The sequence below is a fragment of the Anabrus simplex genome, chromosome 2 (assembly GCF_040414725.1).
Source record: "Anabrus simplex isolate iqAnaSimp1 chromosome 2, ASM4041472v1, whole genome shotgun sequence".
Taxonomy (NCBI): domain Eukaryota; kingdom Metazoa; phylum Arthropoda; class Insecta; order Orthoptera; family Tettigoniidae; genus Anabrus; species Anabrus simplex.
Window position 1 is genome coordinate 383,645,784 of NC_090266.1, and position 22,524 is coordinate 383,668,307.

General features: G+C 40.5%; 1 protein-coding gene across 1 annotated transcript in view; it reads right to left on the minus strand.

The window, feature by feature from the left end:
• Positions 1–9,404, minus strand: part of LOC136862852 (N(G),N(G)-dimethylarginine dimethylaminohydrolase 1) — a 266,667-nt gene extending 257,263 nt beyond the window's left edge. Inside the window, exon 1 of the mRNA XM_067139114.2 lies at positions 9,132–9,404. Coding sequence (XP_066995215.1) covers positions 9,132–9,389 — 258 coding nt within the window. The 5' untranslated portion in view covers positions 9,390–9,404. The remainder of the gene's footprint in view (positions 1–9,131) is intronic.
• Between the last annotated feature and the right edge of the window lie 13,120 nt (positions 9,405–22,524).

Sequence of the window (22,524 nt, forward strand, 5' to 3'; positions counted from 1 at the left end):
AGCCTGTGCAGATTTTTTTTCCCTATAGATCATAAGTTTAAAGGTTTTTCCATAGATGTCACTAAGTACCAACTGTATACTGTTATTGATTTTCAAAAGCATAAACGTTGACCAAATCACCAACTGTTCACCCATCAGAAATAGCAACCCATCTTGAAATGCCAATTCCACACAAGCAGAGGCTACATTATCTAAATAGAACATCGTATGAGTATCATCAGTCAGTAGCCTATAACTTATTAATTTTTTAACTGTGCAGTTTTTTAATTACAATGAATGTAAATTATTTTCAAAGAAGTGGTAACTTCATTATCACACCTGAAGATGTTTGCGTGGTAGACTTATCAGATCTGTGAAGTGAATACGAGTACATTTTTCAATGACTATTGGGGCGTGACCAGATCTAATACTGATAGTGAGGGTAATGGCAGCAGTATAGGCCTAAACCTTACTATGCAATGATTAAAAATAGAAGAAAAAGAAAGCCTAATTAAAAATGGCCAGAGCTGCCTTCATCATATTAAATATATATTTTCTATTTTTTAATCTTGCCTTCAGCTGTATTTTGAAGACCAGCCAATGTTATTAAGAAGCATTATGTCACTCAAAGAATGTGCATAAATTTTGAAATTGAATAGAGTCAACATTAAGATTTTCACTGAATCTGCCAATAGCCTATTTTTTTCTGATATCTACTCTCCCCTCATTACACTAAAAATTATTTCCACAAGGCAATGTGAGCAGGAATAGCACAAAAAAAACCTCTTATCTTCATAAATTCAGAAAGCAAATTTCAGAAAAATTGCTCAACTAGAAGAGATTTGAGGCTACGAACTCATTCCTACTGAATTCACAATCATAGCATGTCCTCTATCCGGATATTATCCTTGTAACCAACAATCTTTACATACTGCTCACTGAATACTTCTGCCTTTTTTGAAGATCCTCGCATACACACTCTCCCCTTGTTCATTAATGATTCCTGGAATGTCCTTCTTGGAACCGGTTTGTGCCTTAAAGTACCTATACATACCCTTCCATTTTTTAACTAAAATTTGTATAACTGCCAATTATGCTTGGAAGTTTACTGAACATCTCCCTTGGTAAGTTATCTTAATCCCTAAAAATGAATATTTGCCCCAATTTGTCCTCTTGAATTCCAACGTATCTTCATATTGTGATCTTTCCTACATTTAAAGACACCACTCAAACTCAAATGTCATTCCACGCTATCTCTCCACTGACAGCTCTGAACATACCACTTATAATACCAATATAGTTGGTTCATTATTGGACATTATAAATTTTCCAGCTGACTCATTCCTGGTTGCCAGCGTTTCGTCCCAGTGTGTTAAGTTGGGCTCATGAGTTGGTAAATAGCACACCTACCAAGATGCATGGGTAGTGCATACCGTGGGGGCCACTGCGTAGGCTACTTGGAGCCACCGGCAGTGCCAATGCACTGTGAGAGACTTTATCCCATTACCAAAAATTGAAGTCTGCCTGGCCATCCGATGATATAGATCTATATCAACATACCACTTAGTCGAGCAACTCTTCTCCTTTCTCCAAAGTCTTCCCAGCCCAACCTTCGCAACATTTGTTGGACATCACCCAGAACAGATCAAGCTGCTTTTCTTTGGATTTTTTCCAGTTCTTGAATAAAGTAATGCTGGTGACGGTTCCATACACTGGAACCATACCCAGTTGGGGTCTTTCCTGAAACCTATATGCCCCCTCCTTTACATCCTTACTACAACCCCTAAATACTATCATAACCATGTGCAGAGATCTGTGTCCTTTATTTACAATCCCATTTATGTGATTACCCCAATGAAGATCATTCCTTATATTAACAGCTAGATAGTAACAATCATTCTCATAAGGAACTTTCACCCAGTCAATGCAGTAATTAAAACTGAAAGGACTCTTCTTACTTGTGAAACTCACAACCTGACTTTTAACCCAGTTTATCATCAAAGCATTGCCAAGTGTCAATCTCACAACATTATCAAGGTCATTTTGCAGTTGCTCACAATCTTGTAACTTATTTATTACTCTATATAGAATAACATAATCTGCAAAAAGCCTTATCCCTGAATCCACTTCTTTACTCAGATCACTTTATATATATATATATACATATATATTATAAGAAAACAAAGGTCCAATAATACTGAATGAGGAATTCCCCTCTTAATTATTATAGGGTCAGATAACACTTTGCCTGCTCTAATTCTCTGAATTCTATTTTCCAGAAATATAGCCACCTATTCAGTCACTCTTTTGTCTAGTCCAATTGCACTCATTTTTGCCAGTAGTCTCCCATGATCCACCCTATCAAATGCCTTAAGACAGGTCAATCGCAATAGTCCATTTAACCTCCTGAATCCAAGGTATCTGCTATACCTTGCTGGAATCGTACAAGTTGAGCTTCAGTGGAATAACATTTCCTAAACCCAGATTGCCCTCTATCGAACCAGTTATCTGTTTTGCAAACAGGTCTAATAATAGCAACTCTCCATTCATTTGGTATAGCTCCTACATGCAAACAATAATCACATAAGTACTTCAGATATGGTACTATATCTCAACCAATTGTCTTCAGTATATACCCAGAAATCTTATCAATTCCAGCTGTTTTTGTAGTTTTCAACTTTGTATCTTATCGTAAATGTCGTCATCATAAGTAAATTTGAATACTTCTTTAGTATCAGTTACCTCCTCTATCTGGACATTATCCTTGTAACCAACTTCATACTGCTGACTGAATACTTTTCTCTTTTGAAGATTCTCACATACAGACTCCCCTTGTTCATTAATGATTCCTGGAATGTCCTTCTTGGAACCTGTTTGTGCCTTAAAGCACCTATACATATCCTTCCATTTTTCACTAAAATTTGTATGACTGCCAATTATGCTTGCCATCATGTTATCCTTAGCTGACTTCTTTTCAAGATTCAATTTCCTAGCAAGTTCCTTCAATTTCTCCTTAGTTTCACAGCCATTTCTAACTATTTCTTTCCAACCTACACCTCCTTCTCCATCTCTTTATTCTCTGTTATAATATAGTGGGTCTTTACCACTTCTTACTGCCTTTAAACAAGTTTATACATTTAAAGGCGGTAAGGAATGGTGAAGACCCACTATATTACTTATACAGATATCTCTATATCAAAATTAGACAGAAATACATGGATATGATTGATAATAAGTTTCAAACAATAAAAAGTAAGCAGGTTCAGGATATAGGAAGACAATGGGTGGCATACAGGAATGCTGTAGTAGAAACACCAAGGGAATGTCTAGATGGCAAAAAGCAAACATCTTGGTGGAATGATGAAGTAAGGGCAGTTTGTAAACATAAAAGTAAGGAACATCAGAAAGGGCTCCAAACAAGGACCGATGCAGATATAGAAATGTATGAAGATTAAAGAAATAGAGTGAAACAAATAAATAATGAATCCAAGAAGTCATGGAAAGATTTTGGTAATAACCTGAAAACCTTTCTGGACAATTATAAAGAATCTTAGAAAGGGAGGGAAGAAAAGGAAATGATGATGATGATGCTTGTTGTTTAAAGGGGTCTAACATCTAGGTCATCGGCCCCTAATGGCACAAAATGAGGCGAAATGTAAGGACAATTAAAAATCCATTATCCTCCACCGACCAGAATAATAAACGTGACGATGAAGAATTAATGGATGAATATGAAGTTAAAACAATCAGTGGATTCGACCCGCAATGCCTCACATTCACAGAAACTGATGTAAAACAACAGTATTACTGCCCAAGGGACTACTTCTATAGCACAATACTGAATCGATGATGCTTACAGTCTATAGGGGTCCAAAATCCAAGTCTTCAGCCCCTCATAATGGTACTCTTCGCCAGGAAAGTAGAACCATGGTATTTGTCATGGTGCGGTACTAATCAAAAGTAGCGTAGACTTGCGTTATTCCACACATTATGGTACTATCGCAGGTACTAATCATAGGCAAGGCAGAACCATGGTGTCGCTCACCCATGGTGTCACTCATATAGTGGTACGAATCACAAGTACTGTAAAATGCATCCTGAGCACACACTGTTGCTACTAATCACAAACCTATTGTGTACCTAACATAGTGGTACTACGCGCAAGCAAAAGCGACCCATGGTGTTCCCTGCGTAGTGGTACTAATTACAAGTAGTATCATGGTTCTAATTTGATCATCCCTTGGTCGCCCATTTTAGTCGCCTCTTACAACAGGGGATATCGTGGGTGTATTCTTCATCCGCGTCCCCCACCAACAGGGGGTTGTGTGTTTGGTCTGCGACAGGCATTTTATTTCCCTCAAGTCTGCCGGCAAGCCAGTTAGGACCCCCCTATCTGCCACCTGGGAGTGTCACCTCTCTCCCTGCTACGCCACTGTAGTAGGTTCATGGAAAAAGGAAATGAATAGAATTTTGGATAAATCAGATGAAGTCATAGTAGAATCAAGGAAATCATGGAACAGATGGGGAATATTTTGGAAATCTTCGCAATGTAAAAAACGAAATCTTCCTGTTGACATTGTGAAAAACTGAGTTCAAGGGATGGATGACAACGCAACAATGTCAGTGAAATTATACTTGAGGAAGTGGTAAGGTAAGGGTGTATTCTGCCCGAAGGCAGGTCCAAACCTCCGCAGAGGTGTGCCTGAGCCGGAGTTTACGTACGGTAGGGTGGTCAGTTCCTTTCCGCTCCTCCATTCCCTTACCCCCACAAATAGCACGTGGCAACCCATCCACACCTTGACCACGCCCAATGTTGCTTAACTCTGGAGATCTCACGGGATCCGGTGTTTCGACATGGCTATGGCCGTTGGTTGAAGAAGTGGAAAGGGTAGTAAATAAATTCCATGGTCATTAAGCAGCAGGATTAGATGAAATTAAACCAGAAATTGTGAAATATAGTGGAAAGGCAGAGATGGAAAAAAATGAAATGGCGTATGGCCTTCAGTGCCGGCAGTGTCCGAGGACAAGTTTGGCTCGCCAGATGCAGGTCTTTTGATTTGACGCCCGTAGGCAACCTGCGCGTCGTGATGATGAAATTATGATGAAGGCGACACATACACCCAGCCCCCGTGGCAGCGAAATTAACCAATTAAGGTTAAAATTCCCGACCCTGCCGGGAATTGAACCCGGGACTCCCGTGGCCAAAGGCCAGCGCGCTAACCATTTAGCCATGGAGCCGGACAAGGCAGGGATGAAATGGCTTCACAGAGTGAAAAGATCAGCATGGAAAGTTAGTAAGGTACCTTCTGATTGGATGAGAGCAGTAATTGCTCCTCTCCATAAGCAAGGGAACAGGAAGAATTGCAACAATTATTGAGGTAATGTAGTTTCAGACCAGAGAGGGGCTGTCAGGATCAGATTTTCAGTATGCACCATATAACTGAAAAATGCTATGAGACCTAATAAAGGCATATGACATAGTACAGAGGGAAAAGATGTTCACAGTAATGAGGGATTAAGGACAGATTATTAAAAGCAATCAAAGGCATATGTTGACAACTGGGCTGCAGTGAGAATTGAGGGTAGAATGAGTACTTGATTCAAGGTACTTACAAGGGTTAGAGAAGGCTATAATCTTTCACCTTTGTATTCAGTCTACATGGATCATCTCCTGAAAGGTATATAGTTGCAGGGAGGGATTCAGTTTGGTGGAAATGTAGTAAGCAATTTGACCTATGCCGATGACTTGGTCTTAGTGGCAGATTATGCTGAAAGCCTGCAATCTAATACCCTGGAACTCAAAAATAGGTGCATCGGGTGAAAATGAAAACCTACAACCTGTTTTCCAGTCATTGACCGGGTCAGGGATGTAATGAATGAAACATGTATAGGCTGTTATTACAATGGGGTCGCCACTCCCAAGGCGATTTATTAATGAGTGATAAATGCTATGAAATGATAATGGAGAGTGTTGCTGGAATGAAAGATGACAGGTAAAACCGGAGTACCCGGAGAAAAACCTGTCCCGCCTCTGCTTTGTCCAGCACAAATCTCACATGGAGTCACCGGGATTTGAACCACGGTATCCAGCGGTGAGAGGCCGACGTGCTGCCGTCTGAGCCACGGAGGCTGTAGGTGCATCGGGTATGATTTGAAAATTAACTTTTTCAAGACTACAGCGATGTCAGTAGGGAAGAAACCTAAGAGAATTAAATGTTGGCTTGGGAATATACAACTGGAAAAGGTGAATCATTTCAAGTAGCTTACATAGGATGTGGCGGTGGGGTTTTTTTTTTTTATACAATTGGCTCTACGTAGCACCAACACAGATAGGTCTTATGGTGACGATGGGATAGGAAAGGGCTACGAGTTGGAAGAAAGCAGTCGTGGCCTTAATTAAGGTACAGCCCCAGCATTTGCCTGGTGCGAAGGTGGGAAACCACGGAAAACCCTTTTCAGGGCTGCTGACAGTAGGGTTCGAACCCACTATCTCCCGAATGCAAGCTCACAGCTGAGCACCCTTTACCTCGTGACCAACGCACTCGGTGATGTGTGTATTCTCCCAGGATGGTAATATACGTAGTAAGGGAGATTCAATGAAGTTGCAAGAATGCTAATGTAGTGAGCTTGCAGTTGCAATCAACAGTGTTATGTAAGAAGTCAGCTCCCAGGCGAAACTATCTCTACACCGGTCTGTTTTCAGACCAATTTTGCTGTACAGCAGTGAAAGCTGGGTGGACTCAGGATGTCTTATTCATAAATTAGAAGCAGCAGACATGAAAGTAGTGAGAAGGACTGCTGTACAAAACGGGTAAAAACGATGACACGAGGGCACTCGGAATATGGAAATAAAGACTAAATTAGGAATGGATTCTAAATGGATGCATAAACTGGCCTTGGTATCATGTGAGACGAATGGAGGAGGATAAGTCACTTAGGAAAATAATGGACTCTGTTATGGATGGTAAGAGTAGTATAGAGAGACCAAGAAAACAGTTGGACTTGGTTTTCAATGATTTAAAGATAAGAAGTATGGAGCTAAACGAGGCTATAGAGCTAGTTACAAATAGAGGATTGTGAAGGTGTTTAGTGAATTCCGAGAGACTTACAGACTGAATGCTGAAAGGCATATGTATGAATGTATGTATGTATGTATGTATGTATGTATGTATGTATGTACATTAATAAGAAATTAAAATGAAGGTCCACCTATTCAATATGATGTATTCTCTATATCAGCCCACTGTGGGATTTTATTGAACTCCATGCATTGAAAAAACTTACGACTGACTAAATTTCTTACATTAGCTCTGCCATTATTCCTTTATTTTTTAATTTGCTGGTTAGTTAAGATACAGTGTAAGAGAAAGAGTACTCTGTTATAAAAGAGAGTACAAACAAAGACATCCCTAAACAAATCATACCATACAATTACTGTTAAAAGAGTGTGTCTTGTAACCCTATTGCTTGGCCAATTGTAAAGAGGCCTACTTAAGCCGGGCTGCGTGGCTCAGACGATTGAGGCATTGGCCTTCTGACCCCAACTTGGCAGGGTCGATCCTGGCTCAGTCCAGTGGTATTTGAAGGTGCTCAAATACGTCAGCTTTGTGTCGGTAAATTTACTGGCACGTTAAAGAACTCCGGCGGGACTAAATTCCAGCACCTCGGCGTCTCCGAAAACCGCAAGGGTAGTTAGTGGGACGTAAAAACAATAACATTCTTATTTGTTAATTACTTCCAGCTACTTTGCTACTGCTGGAGGAATCATATATTTAAAATAATATAAATAATCCTCTGTCTGTAATGTGTGAATTGGCCTATTATGACTCACAATTATTCTGAATGTCACTAGAGTGAGCATGAGTATTTATTTAAATCTGTCACAAGTGCCATTTCTGAGGCATTTCAGCCTTTTGTTCTATTAAATAACTTGACAGACAGAAGAGCTTGCCTATATCCAATTTACGAGTCATTGATGATGCTTGTTATTTAAAGGGGCCTAACATCTAAGTCATCGGCCCAAATTACGAGTCATTAATATAAATGCATTGTGCCATATCTGTGTAACATGATGTGGTTGAGTTATTCATGTACGCTACTCAACGGTGCAATTTCATGTCGAGTACACCTAAAAAATTTCAAAAAACTTTTAAAAATGGTTAGCACCGCAATGCACTTGTGTCTGCAATTAAGAAGTCTACAGTAATGATTCAGGCCAGCATGTGGAATTATTGAATTCAAGACGCACTGACATAAGAAGTAGTAGATTACTAAATTATCATACCGTATATTAATTCTTGCTTGCATCATCAAACACTAAGCAAATAGTTTCAACATCCCTTGAATAATGACAATTCAAAGCTAAATTTAAAAATTCTAAGTTACATAAGTTATTTTCAATTTGTGAAGGAAATTTATTACTCTCTTCTCGAGATACATCAATCAACGCTCGCCTCCAAAAGATTCTCCCGAAAATAACATTTTGAGGTACCTATATAACTGGATAACCGTGGCGTATTGTTGCATTACTTATTAAAGGGAAACCCATTGACCCACTCTAAACACAGACACACATGTGTCAGTAAATACAGAATAAGCAGTGATCTGGAGAAGAGTACGCCAAGCTTAAAATAGAACTGTCATCTGCACGTCTGCATCGCATCGCTTTATCCCCACAGCTATAGCTGGTGTGCATGTTTCGGAAAAACCTAAATAAGGCAATGATAAAAGTGCATACAGGAAGTGAGATAATACGTGACATCATCGTGAAAGTCATAGCCGATAACATTACTGCATGACATCACACACGACGTGATGTCATTTGTAATTTCAACTCGTATCAGCTGCTGGCTGAGCACTGCTCGTCTGATACGTTACTGTGATCAATACTTTCCTTCTTATGTACGTTTTAAGAACCATATAGAAATAACTGAGGAGGAATAATAGCATAAAGCCGACGGAAAATGAAGGTAATAGACGTGCGCATTGAACCATATCGCTCGTCAGCCTTAAGCCGGTGACCCACATTCAAGGAATGATTTTCATTCGAATGTGGAATAGAGCTCGTGCGACAACACTAACGATCGACAAAAATAGTACAGGCATATAAATTACCATTGCCCCGGAACAACCTAGGCAATGCAATCACATACCTCTTTGGCGCGCGTAGGGGCTCCTGGGCGAGTAATGAGTGCAATTCCATTACAAACAACTGCTGTATCCTCAACAAACACACATTCCGGTAAACTTTCATCAGGAGGCAATTCAATAACATCCAATCCTAACTCGCGTAGGAGGCGGACGTATGCTTCATGTTGTCGCTTAGCTTCTTCCAGTTCAATTTCTCCCCTCGTTCTAAATGAAAGAGGAATTCGACACACAACAGCATGTGTATATTTCAACGACGCCATGTCACCTCAACTACAGTTAGCTGCCAAATGGTTCTGTCAAGCTAGGTAACGCGTAGCGCGAGGAGAGTTGGGTTCCCATTGGTTGGGTGCCTTCCTTACGTCTCTGTGTACTGCGCAACTTCCGTGGGATGTCTGCTTGATTGGTAAACGGCGTTCAAGGCGGGAATTAGGAGAGAACGGACTTAAATTCTAATCCCCAATCTGTTACCATTGTAGTCAAACATCTGCTGAACTTCCTTCCTTTGAATAATATCATTATATTATTCAATGTGGACGTTAATAATATTAATGTAATAGGAAGAAGTTATGGAAAGTAAAGAAGAATACCGTACAGTATATTTAAGTCAGAGAATGTGATACAGAAGCAAGTCAGACTCCGTGGCTGATTGGTCAGCGTTGAGGCCTTCGGTTCAGAGGGTTCCGGGTTCCTGGCTGGGGATTTTAATCGCGTCTGATTAATTCTTCTGACTCGGAGAATGGATATTTGTGCTTGTCCCAACACTTTTCTCTTCATATTCAGACAACACACCACACCATCAACCACCACAAGGAACACTCAATAGTAATTACATCCCTCCATAAAGGGTTAGAATCAAGAAGGGCATACGGCCGTAAAACACGGCCAAATACACAAGTTCGACGTAGTTCGCACTCGCAACCCCACAGGTGTGAGAAAAACGTTAGATGAAGCAGGAGGAGAATCGGACACAGAAGCATATTAATTGGCCGTAGAAAACAAATCAAAAGAAGAAAATAAAAGAAAGGAAAATAATCCTCAGTCTACCACAGCAAAAGAGCTCTTCAGGCTTCGAACAGTTACAAGCGTTAAGATCACCACTCTTGTGCTCAAGCAGTTTTCTAATATTGTCTGACAAACCGAGGCACAGCGTAAAAACTGTATTGGTGTATGATTTAATTCTCTTCATGATTAGGAACGTTGTACTACAATTTATTGCCGACCCCGCGGTGTAGGGGTACTATGCCTGCCCCGAGTTCGATTCCCGGCCAGGTCAGGGATTTTTTTACCTGGATCTGAGGGCTGGTTCGATGTCCGCTCAGCCTACATGATAACCGATTACAACTGAGGAGCTATTGACGGTGAGATAGTGGCCCCGGTCTGCAAAACCAAGAATAACGCCCGAGAGGATTTGACACGACTATACGACATCTCGTAATCTGCAGGCCTTCGGGCTGAGCAGAGGTCGCTTGGTAGGCCATGGTCCTTCGGGGCTGTTGCGCCATGGGATTTAGTTTGGTTTTTACTACAACTTATTAATGAAAAATTTGCCGTCGTGCTGGAAAATTGTTTTGAATGAGTAGTTTGAGTAGTTACTGTTTAGCCTCTGGTTGTGTCAATTATTTTTATTCCTTCGAACAAGTTTTCGTATACTTATTTTCGGAAATGCTCAGTGCGCACAGTGTTGATGTCAACGCCTAAAGTAAGAACCCGTAACTTGTATAGACAAGCAAGTATGCCTATATCTCTCAAAAAATGGTAAATTTAACTTACCGTAACTAATGTGTCATGGAAGTAGGACACCGACATATTCGTTCCCAGTGGTACGCGACTTTTTTTACATCATGATGTCTTATCACTTTCATTTTTGGACGACATAACCGATACGATGTACGTAAATGATTTCTAGTTTCGCCACAGTGATAATAAATCTTTCTTATTCCGATATTTATGAGTGTGCCCAAATGTAGTTCCATAGGGGTGGTTGCTCCAGGACTGGAAATAAAGTACTATTCGAGCATCTGCTTGGAGAGAATGGAAAATAAGATGCTTAGGATAACCGCCGAAATTTTCCGTGATTCAGAGGCAGACTTCCCATTGCCTCCCTCGTCTTCTCATAATACGTGCCGTAAATCATATATTTATAAATGTAGGCTTCATACATTTCTATTCCTGCTGAGTTGCAAAAGCAAACTTGGAACTTTTATAGTAACTCTTGATATCGTGATGATAGACACGTTAGCTCCAGTTTTACGTGGAATCTGAAGCTCAGGAACGTGACTTTTTTTTTTTTTTTTTTTTCAAAATTCTCACATACATTGATAAGAGCCACGACCGCCTTGAAAAGAAGACAGTGGCTAGGCCATCCGGCTACCATGTCATGTCATCACATTCTGAGTATATGCTGAACCACCAAGTCTACAGTATACAAAGAAAGGAAAGGAAAACTATCTCACCATAGGACTGTTAGCGCATTTTGCTATTGCACAGCACCAATCTGGCGTTGAGCTAAGGCATCTTGGTTCTTTTCATCAACTTCCATAGCTGTGCAGTGTTCACATTAATTTAGCTTGAATGCTTCATTCTGGGCGACCTTTGTTATAGTTCAGAAAGCGGCGATTGGGAATTAGAAGTGGGGGGGGGGGGGGGGGGGTAAAAATGTACAGACAACAAAAAGTACCCGCGTTTGTGAGATATAGCGGAAGGCGGTGGGAGGGGGGGCGGGTGTATGTATATATATATATATATATATATTGATTCAATTCTCTACGATAAAACTTTCACCAAGGGTGCAATATTACACACGCATTACCATTAAATATAAGTACGGTGTGATTATACAATAAAAAATATCTTACCATTTGACTTCACACCAAGAAACTAACGGACATTGAAGAGACTGCCAGACTGACGAATGCACGCGGCAAGCGGGTGAATCACACCTCAGTGTCCATGAGCTTGGTAAAAGATAACACCCCTGCTAAACCTGCTACCCTTCCTCACAGCACATGCAAAGTGTCTACTACTTGCTGTGACGGTATACAAATCGGTTAGCCGCGACGAACGACATCTTGTACGTATTTCCGCTAATAATTTTGTTAATAATAAAAGAAAATTAAGGAAATAATTAGCTGATAAGACAACAAGGCTTGTACAAATTGCTTGTTTTAATTATTCATAAAATTTCTAGTTTCAGCCGGATAAAATGGAAAAAAAATATAATGTTCTCTCCACAAAGTGGGCCCTCAGCCCCCTCGCCCCCTCCCTAATCGCCGCTACTGCAGAAAGGAACGTTTCATAATATTGTAGAACTGATCGATATCATGTCCGTCCGTCCATCTTCAATACAGACTGTTATGCCTTTCATTGTTCAGTCTGCAAGCCTCTGTGAATGAACTAAGCGCCTTCACAATCCTCTATTTGCTTCTTTTTTTTTTTTTTTTGCTAGTTGCTTTACGTCGCACCGACACGGATAGGTCTTATGGCGACGATGGGACAGGAAAGGGCTAGGAGTGGGAAGGAAGCGGCCGTGGCCTTAATTAAGGTACAGCCCCAGCATTTGCCTGGTGTGAAAATGGGAAACCACGGAAAACAATTTTCAGGGCTGCCGACAGTGGGGTTCGAACCTACTATCTCCCGAATACTGGATACTGGCCGCACTTAAGCGACTGCAGCTAGCGAGCTCGGTCCTCTATTTGCAATTAGCTATGTGGTCTCATTCAGTTCCACACCTCTTGTCAGTAAATCATTAAAAACTGACAATCAGTCTAATCATCGTCATCTTGATCACCACACCACCGAAGCTAGTTATCCATAGAGTTTATTGCTAACGTAGCCTTTACCTCGCAGTTCAGAAGACCCTCCTTCTATTGTTTCCACTTGCTTGTACCAGCAATCATTCTTCCTACTTTCATGTCTGTTACATCTAACTTGCGAATACAATATGCCAAGTTCCCCAACAGTCACTCTCGTACAGAAGAGTCGGAGCGAAAACAAGCAGATATAAAAACAGTTTCGTCCCAGAGCTGACTTCTGTTTAACAGAATACCGTAAAATGGAGAGTACCTTACTTCAGGCTTGTCGAAAATAACTGCATTTAATCTGTTGTCCTTTCGTGGAAACGCAGAAGTAAAAAGAAAAAGGTTGCTCTATGAGTGGAGCATTACAAAATCAAAAGAAACAAATTAAAGTTACAAATACTTGGCTACTGGCGAAGACTAAAATATGATTTGCAAACGAAACCTTTTTTATATCTTTATATTTCGAGATAGTTATACAGTATGTTATAATCATAACTACGAACGAACGAAGAAACGAGCCAATATTATTTCTAGAAGATTCCTAGGACATTATTATTATTATTATTATTATTATTATTATTATTATTATTATTATTATTATTAATATTGGGGAGCCGCCGTGGCCCAGACGGCAACGCGTCGGCCTCTCACCGCTGGATACCGTGGTTCAAATCCCGGTCACTCCATGTGAGATTTGTGCTGGACAAAGCGGAGGTGGGACAGGTTTTTCTCCGGATACTCCGGTTTTCCCTGTCATCTTTCATTCCAGAAACACTCTCCATTCTCATTTCATAGCATCTATCAGTCATTAATAAAATCACTTTGGGAGTGGCGACCCCATCGTACTAACAACCTATATCTGATTCATTCATTACATCCTTGACCCGGTCAATGACCGGAAAACAGGTTGTAGGTTTTCATATTTTTATTATTATTATTATTATTATTATTATTATTATTCTCTTTCTTTATTTCCTAATTTGTTTACCCTCCAGGGTTGGTTTTTCCCGCGGACTAAGCGTGGGATCCCACATCTACAGCCTCAAGGGCAATGTTCTGGAGGGCTAGACTTTAGGTTGGGGGATACAACTGGGAGGGAGGACCAGTACGTCGCCCAGACAGCCTCACCTGCTATGCTGAACAGGGGCCTTGTGTGGAGATGGGAAGTTTGGAAGGGATAGACAAGGAAGAGGGAAGGAAGCGGCCGTGGCCTTAAGTTAGGTACCATCCTGGCATTTGTCTGGAGGATAAGTGGGTAACCACAGAAAACCACTTCCAGGATGGCTGAGGAGGGAATCGAACCCCCTTCTACTCAGTTGACCTACCGAGGCTGAGTGGACCCCGTTCCAGCGCTCGTACCACTTTTCAAATTTCGTGGCAGAGCCGGGAATCGAACCCAGGCCTCCGGGGGTGGCAGCTAATCATGCTAACCACTACACAATAGGCGGACAACATTATTATTATTATTATTATTATTATTATTATTATTATTATTATTATTATTATTATTATTATTATTATTATTATTCAGACCTATTAGCTAATGACCGTGTCAGTTATGTTATTTATCTTACCTAACAATTTTTTTTTCCAAAATTTGTAAATTAATGTGTACAGTATCATCAACATTATAATTTCAAAAAACAATAACAGCTACTATAAGAACTACAAGACCAACGCCGTAAATGTTTTCATTAAGGTACAGTAGGATATATCTGCCTGAAAGTTTCACTTCTTCAGCAAATGTTGGCAGGAAAAGTATGACCGAGCTCGATAATTGCAGTCGCTTAACTGTGGCCGGTATCCAGTATTCGGGGGATAATGGATTCGAACCCCACTATCGGCAGCTCTGAAGATGGTTTTCTGTGGTTTCCCATTTTCACACCAGGCAAATGCTGGGGCTGTACCTTAATTAAGGCCACGGCCGCCTCCTTCCCACTCCTAGCCCTTTCCTGTCCCATCGTCGCCATAAGAAATATCAGCGTCGGTCCGACGTAAAACAAATTGTAAAAGAAGTATATTTTAAATATTAAGGTGTTCTTCTTCGTTTTTTAAATATTTATGGTGTTTTAGCAATTTTTACCTGCATGAGGCTACTTGCTGAATGGTCAGCGTCGCGGCCTTCGAATCAGAGGATCCCGGGTTTGATTCCCGGTTGAGTTAGGAATTTTAATTGTACCGGTACCTGATTAATTCCTCTGACTCGGGACTGTGTGTTTGTGTTTGTCTCAGTACACGTATCTTCGTATTGATGATGCTTGTTGTAAAAAGGAGCCTAACATCTAGGTCATGGGCCCTATCTATTCACAGAACACGTAACGTTAAAAACAACCTCAGAAACACTCACAGCGAATACATCTCTCCACATGTGGTTGGTGTCAGGAAGTGCATTCATCAGTAACACAAAGCCAAATCCACATGTGCGACACAGTTCGCACCCGTAAACACAGCACTGTGCGGTATGGGGAAAACCGCGGAAGAAGGCAAAGAAGTGCTTGTGAGAACAACAGTAAGGAATTAATTTGATAAAACGAAGAACTTTTACCTGTAATTTCACCATCTGCCATATTTGATTGATGCGACTTTACGGGTGTGAAGATAATCAGGTTATTTTCTGACAATATCGAAGTATTGGAAGCATTAATCCCAAAACTCCATCTAAGTTCCCCACCTCGTTCAAATATGCAAAAACCGGGCGAGTTGGCCGTGTGGTTAGGGGCGCGCGGTTGTGAGCTTGCATCCGGGAGAAAGTGGGTTCGAATCCCACTGTCGGCATCCCTGAAGATGGTTTCCGTCGTTTCCCATTTTCACACCAGGCAAATGCTGGGGCTGTACCTTAATTAAGGCCACGGTCACTTCCTTCCAACTCCTAGGCCTTTCCTATCCCATCGTCGCCATAACACCTATCTGTGTCGGTGCAACGTAAAGCCACTAGCAACAAAAATTATGCAAAACAGGCAATTTAATTTTTTGGACTTCTGTCTTCAGTACTACGGTACAATTCGTGAAGGGGTTTCTAGAAGACTTTCTTCACGGATCCATTCAATTTGTCAGCTTAAGGAAATTGGTCACGCACTTCGTCTGCAATTCTGAACAACGCACGTGTTAGACTACAGTTGCATAAAATACACGATTAAAGAATCCTGATTTGAGAGGTGTAGAAAACTAGCTTGCAAAAGGGAACCGACCGGTTTTCACTCGCTCCCTCGGTGAAAGGATACGCAGCTTACGCGTAGTCATTGTCGAGATCTCTCCTGCAATAAGCTCCTAACCCCGAAAACAAGAAATAGAGAAACGGACGCTTAAAGTTTTCAGATACAAAGTATGCTATACAGAAGCGTACTAGAACTCTCAGTTAAGTAACAAACATAAACGAAGTAACAGAGAAGATGACACAAATTATAGATATTTTATAATGACACAAATTAATTATTATTTTGCTTTTCATTTCTAAGACACTAATTGATTAGAATAGGACAGTGAAGGGTTCTTGCACAGATGTCTATAGCTTTCAATTAATCATTCAATATATTTTAAGTTTATTAGACATAATATTAACTAAAACAATTTCAAATGTAATGAAAGCAGTTACTACATTTAATTCAGCGTTTGAAAGGAATAAACTAAGACCGTCCCACGGTAATTCAATTAATATTTTACAAATGCAAATTAAATTTGATATTTAAAATAAATGAACTAAATGGTTTCAAACTACTTCAGCTAATATTTTACAAACTAAATTGAATATCTAAAAGAATTCAACGATATGATTCTATGTTATATCACTTTCAAAACTCAACATATTGCGCAAGGTATGTTTTATTTTCTTATTCATTCAGTTCTGTAAGTACAATCCTAATATTCTTTTTCCTTTTTCACATTCTGATACAGATTCTTCCTCATCTGAGAAATAATTACTAGCATCAATGACCTTCTGGGACCAGGTTACGTATCTAGAGTCAATGCATTGATGAAGTAACTGGATATCTTTCTTCTTTGCCATTTTCCTCGCTAGTCACTGAACGTAACGCATCCTAAAGGCTGTATGCCTAAAAGATCTGAACTGCAATGCTAAATTTTACACTTTATACGCATACAGTATTTTTTAAATTTTATTTTATTTTTTATAATTTGCTTTACGTCGCACAGACACAGATAGGTCTTACGGCAACGGTGGGATAGGAAAGGGCTAGGAGTGGGAGGGAAGCGGCCGTGTCCTTAATTTAGGTACAGCCCCAGCATTTGCCTGGTGTGAAAATGGGAAACCACGGAAAAGACAGTGGAGTTCGAACCCACTATCTCCTGAATGCAAGCTCACAGCTGCGCGCCCCTAACCGCACAGCCAACTCGCTCCGTTAACGATGCATATAGTAAAGAGGATGCCTAGCTAAGGCAGTAAAAGTATGCTCGATTTACCCGGAAGGACGTGGGTTCAAATCCCCTTCAGGAAATCGAAACATTTAAGAAACGAGACTTCCACTTCTGGAGTGGTATATGGCTCTAAGGTTCACACAACCTACAGCAAAAATGAGTACCGGGGTAATTCTAGGGAGCAAAGGCGGCCGGATATAAAGCTAACGACTCTATTCCGCTTAGTGCCGAGGTTACAAATAGTGGAAGCCTTTACCTTTAACTTTTCCAAAGGCCTTCATGATCTGTACGGAAATGGCTTTGCTTTGCTTTGCTTTGCTTTGCTTTGCTTTGCTATGCTTTGCTTTTCATGTTAGTCAGTAGGGGTTAAGCGGACGTCCATGTTGAAAGAAACGGACAATTCCTATGATTAGGATTACTTGCACAGAATTTCTCAATTGTTGACACTGTGTTAGAGGATGATGATCACGTGCGGAATGAAATATTTGAACACACATGGTGGATATTCATATTCCAGAATCCAGAGTTGTCAAAACAATACCTTACGATTCAGTTATACGGCTGCAGGAGTCTGTCTTTGCTCTCTAATATTAGAATTACCAGGATTAAATATTACAGAAATACAGTGTTTAAGTTTTTAAATTAAATTAAATTAAATTCTGGGGATTTCTTCGATGATACAGATCTGATCTGCAGTGAACTACATATCACGTGGCCTAATACAGTATAGAGGCAGCGGCCGAACGAGTGGGCTATGCGTTTGGTTCCCTGTCAACTTGCATTTGGAAGATAGCGGGTTCGAGCCTCACTCTGTGATTAGCTGCCACTCCCGGAGACGCGGGTTCGATTCCCGGCTCTGCCACGAAATTTGAAAAATGGCACGAGGGCTGAAACGGAGTCCACTCAGCCTCGGGAGGTCAACTGAGTAGAGGGAGGTTCGATTCCCACCTCAGCTATCCTGGAAGTGGTTTTCCGTGGTTTCCCACTTCTCCTCCAGACAAATGCCGGGATGGTACCTAACTTAAGGCCACGGCCACTTCCTTCCCTCTTTCTTGTCTATCCCTTCCGATCTTCCCATACCCCCACAAGGCCCCTGTTCAGCATTACAGGTGAGAGGCAGCCTGGGCGATGTACTGGTCATCCTCCCCAGTTGTATCCCCGACCCAAAGTCTCACGCTCCAGTGCACTGCCTTTGAGGCGGTAGAGGTGAAATCCCTCGCTGAGTCCGAGGGAAAAACTAACCCTGGAGGGTAAACTGATTAAGAAAGAAGTAAACACAGTTAGTAGAAATTATGGTAGTTAATTTTGATCTAGTACTGCAAGAATAAGCAGCACTGTGGTCGCAAAATATTCACAGGGTATATGCTGTCAGCGCATGACAAATATCAGATGCCAGACCACCCTGGCGTAAAAAATCAGTGGGTTGCAGCTAGTTACAACAATCTTTCCTCAATTTGGCATATAAAGTCGGCATGTACTGTTGAAGACATTTTAAGACCGAGCGGTGTGTCCGCGTACGTAACGAGCTACTGCTATGGAGCCAAGATCTGCATTCGGGAGACGCGTGGGTTTTAAACCCACCATCCGCTGTCCTGAGAGTGTTTTTCTGTGGTTTCTCATTTTGGCTTCAAGAAAAATGCCGGAACAGTTCCTATTCATAGGTCACAGCCGTTTTCTTTCATCTCTTTACCCAGTTTCATTCCCATCATTCATGTCATCGTCGTTAGCTCCTCAACTGAGGATGGCATCAGGAAGGGCATCCGGCCGCATAAACATGCCATGTAATTTCATCGTACCTCATTCCCGACCCCGTATCAGGAAATAAGACTAAGGGATACACGTACACAGAAGGCATTTTAAAATGAAAAAGAAGAAATGCATATTTAATTCATTAGGTGGAGAACCTTATTTTGCTTACACAGTAGTCTTCTAGTGGACCTACTTCGAGCTATTTATGTTATTAAAAACACCCCAAAATACCTCTTTTGATTTGAGATCACGCTTCTCACTGGAACAAATTCTTGGGTGGGGCATTTGAATGCATGTACAAACATAAGGCTGGTGATGTAATCAACGAACAGTGATGGCTACAGGGCGGATTCATTTGCATTAAAAACGGCAAAATATGCACACATATAAATATGCCCTCTTGCGTACTCTGCAAAATACTTCTTTATCCTCTAGGAATAATGTTGGTTCTCCAAATGTCAACTGCAGAAGCAGAATACTAGTAGATACTTTTTCTTTTAGCATGATTTCTAGTGGTTACTGATCTTTATAAAACGAAGAAATGAAAGTAGGCCTATAGGTTGTAACCGTCCAGGCTTCTCCAGCCAGACTAATTTAATATACTATCATTTTACGCGATATCACTCGATATCAAGTTTATCCGCCATCGGCAATTATTCGTAATATCATATTTATTCAACGTCAAGCATTTGTAAATAAGGCTTTTGCAATCATATTATATAATATTATAACATCATTTATTATTTAAATTATTATATTAGGTAGGATTGGAATTCATTATGTACTGTAAATATGGTCAATATGTTGAGACATAGTTGTTGTCATTTCATCTCATATTTGTGTATACGGAAAAGGTTATTCTTATAGCGGGGGAAAATTACATGAGTCATTGGGTTAAACTCATGAGCAAGGCAGTACACAGCGACCTGCGTGCAAGGCTAGGCTTGCAGACTACATCATCGCCACGCCTACTGGACTTGTCAAGAAGAAAGAAGAGAGGGAGATGATAATGCGATCTACGAATCAGATGCTTCGTTATATAGAGAATTGATATTGAGCTGCTACCAAGAGTGGGGAGAGCCCGGTGATATTATCTAACACGGAGTCACGGAGACTCACTCACATCGCTACTTCTACTGTGAACATCTACTTTAAACGACGTTATTGATTTTGAGACAGTGTGTGGTCCCTCCGAGACACAGTTATTTTTGTACAATGTGTTATCGCTTCACCATTTTACTCAGCTGCGGTCATGTTATCAGATCTGCGTAAGACGAAACAAGCTTATGGCTTGTGTTATATTCAGTAAATCTTCTGGACGAAGAACTATGTTTAGTTCAAGTCCATGGAATTTGGTACAAGTCTGTACCGTATAAACAGTATAGCTCAGTTGGATTGAGATTTCTACTAACATGGAAAAATTCATATCTCTGAATTTTCTCCTCATACGATCAACGCTGATCAGTTTTTACAAGTATAGGGCCAATGTCTAATTTAAAGACTAGGCAATTAGGGAGTGCTAGTCCAGATAGCCCGTACCACATCAGAGAAGGAAGGATGTCCATGGAGCCAATTCTACATCGAGAAGAAGAGAACGAGTAACCACGGAAACCAGATGACTTCAACGGAAACTGCAATTGGTGAGCTTCAATTAGATAAAGCAAGCAATTAGTAATTTCAGTAACGTAAATTCTAAATCCCTCCACGCTTTAAGGAACTTTTCCGATTCATCTCATTTTTTTTGTATAGTAAATTCATTTGTATTTTATATTGCGTTAATTTTCTTTCTCAAACGATACTTAATGGTTAATTATTTAAAATCCTAGTCCTGTGATTTAAGTATAAGTCTCTATGCTAGTAAATATAAATTTTGCTTTACAGTTTTGTTTAAAACTGTAACGCTGGCGCCCATACATCACATAGAGAAATGGGAAACCATGGAATGTTAATTGTTTCTATTTGCGTGGAAATTTTCGGGCAAGCCACATATAGTTTATTTGATATTCATGTGTCCCAAGGTATTAACTTTCGTCTCCTCTAGTGAGAAGCTTAGGGTCGAACAGTTACAAGGTTATAGAATCAACACAGCGGCGGCTCCGGCAAGCTCGCAATGTACAAAATAGGCTTGCCAACATCGGCGCATTATCCACTGATGCTGAATAACACGAAAGATGAACGGTAGAGATAGGATACAGCTACAAAATATTGGTCTGGACAAGACAATTGGTCTGGACTTGTTAGGTCCTGCTAGTGACAAGACCATAGGAACAAAAAAGGTGGCATTATTTAGTTTCAAACTGTTTCTATTTTAATTCTTCTATGCCTTTGCTGGCAGGACCTAGTGTTTACAGTGCACTATGTCTTCTGGCATAGGCTAGAGCAATTTTGTTACTTTCATAGATCTGTCTCTGTCTTATCCTTGGATTTGACAATATGAAAGTGACTGAGGTATGAACGATGCTAGTAATGCCAATCCTTATGCAGCCACTCCCTGCTATGAATGGTGTGAAAATGTTGCTCATAGGGTTGGTTGGTGTATGCATTTCAGTGGGCTTGGCAGACGGATATGTAATAGCAACTCTAGCTCGGTGAGGAAAGCAACGGGAAACTACCTCACTCCTCATTTCCCTAGTACGCCTCTTCAGTGATGCCTAGGCCATCTATGACAGCTGATGGCAGAGCTGTTGAGGATCCCACCAGCGGCATAGCTGACGGACTGAACATACATACATATAAGAAATACTTTTTGGGATGGGTAGGTTGATCCCTGCAACGTATCTGCTACTTCAGGTCTCGTAAACCATTATTTTTCTATGATTCCAACATCCGAACTGACTACCAAAACGCCACGGGGAAAAATTCACATTGTCAATCTCTTGTTAAATAGTGTCGATTGTCAACAACAATGCATTGCAAAGGCTTCCGGGGGCGAACGGTATTTTTACATATTCAGTTCTTTGCATTGTTGTGCAGATTTGAATATCAATATTATACGTTGTTTTATACAAAACAATAATAAAAACTGCTATTATGTATTTATATGAACGTATTCCGTATAGTATATGCACTATAAAACTTAGCCAATCGATTTCAAATGGTATGAATCGCCTTTATTTCTTACGGGAATACTAGGCCTATAGCTTGGAAAAGTGATGACTAATGATGAAATTCGCCAAGCTGAACCTTAAATGTTCGCAATTACGACCGTAGTTGGAGAGTTGAAACTCACTGACAGAATGGCGAAATCGAAAATAAAACCAAAGCAGAAGGTATGAGCAAGAAATCAGAAAGCGTACCCTAATGAGTGGAGTTAAGCAGAGGGCACACTGCGTCATACTCGCGTATGCCCTCGACTACAGCCCTGAGAATAAGTTAAATTTATTTAATTTTTTATTAGCGTATTCGTATTTTTACTTTCTTTGAGCAAATACAGTAGAGACAATACGCGACACTTCCGGATTTAGCCTTGTTAAAATGG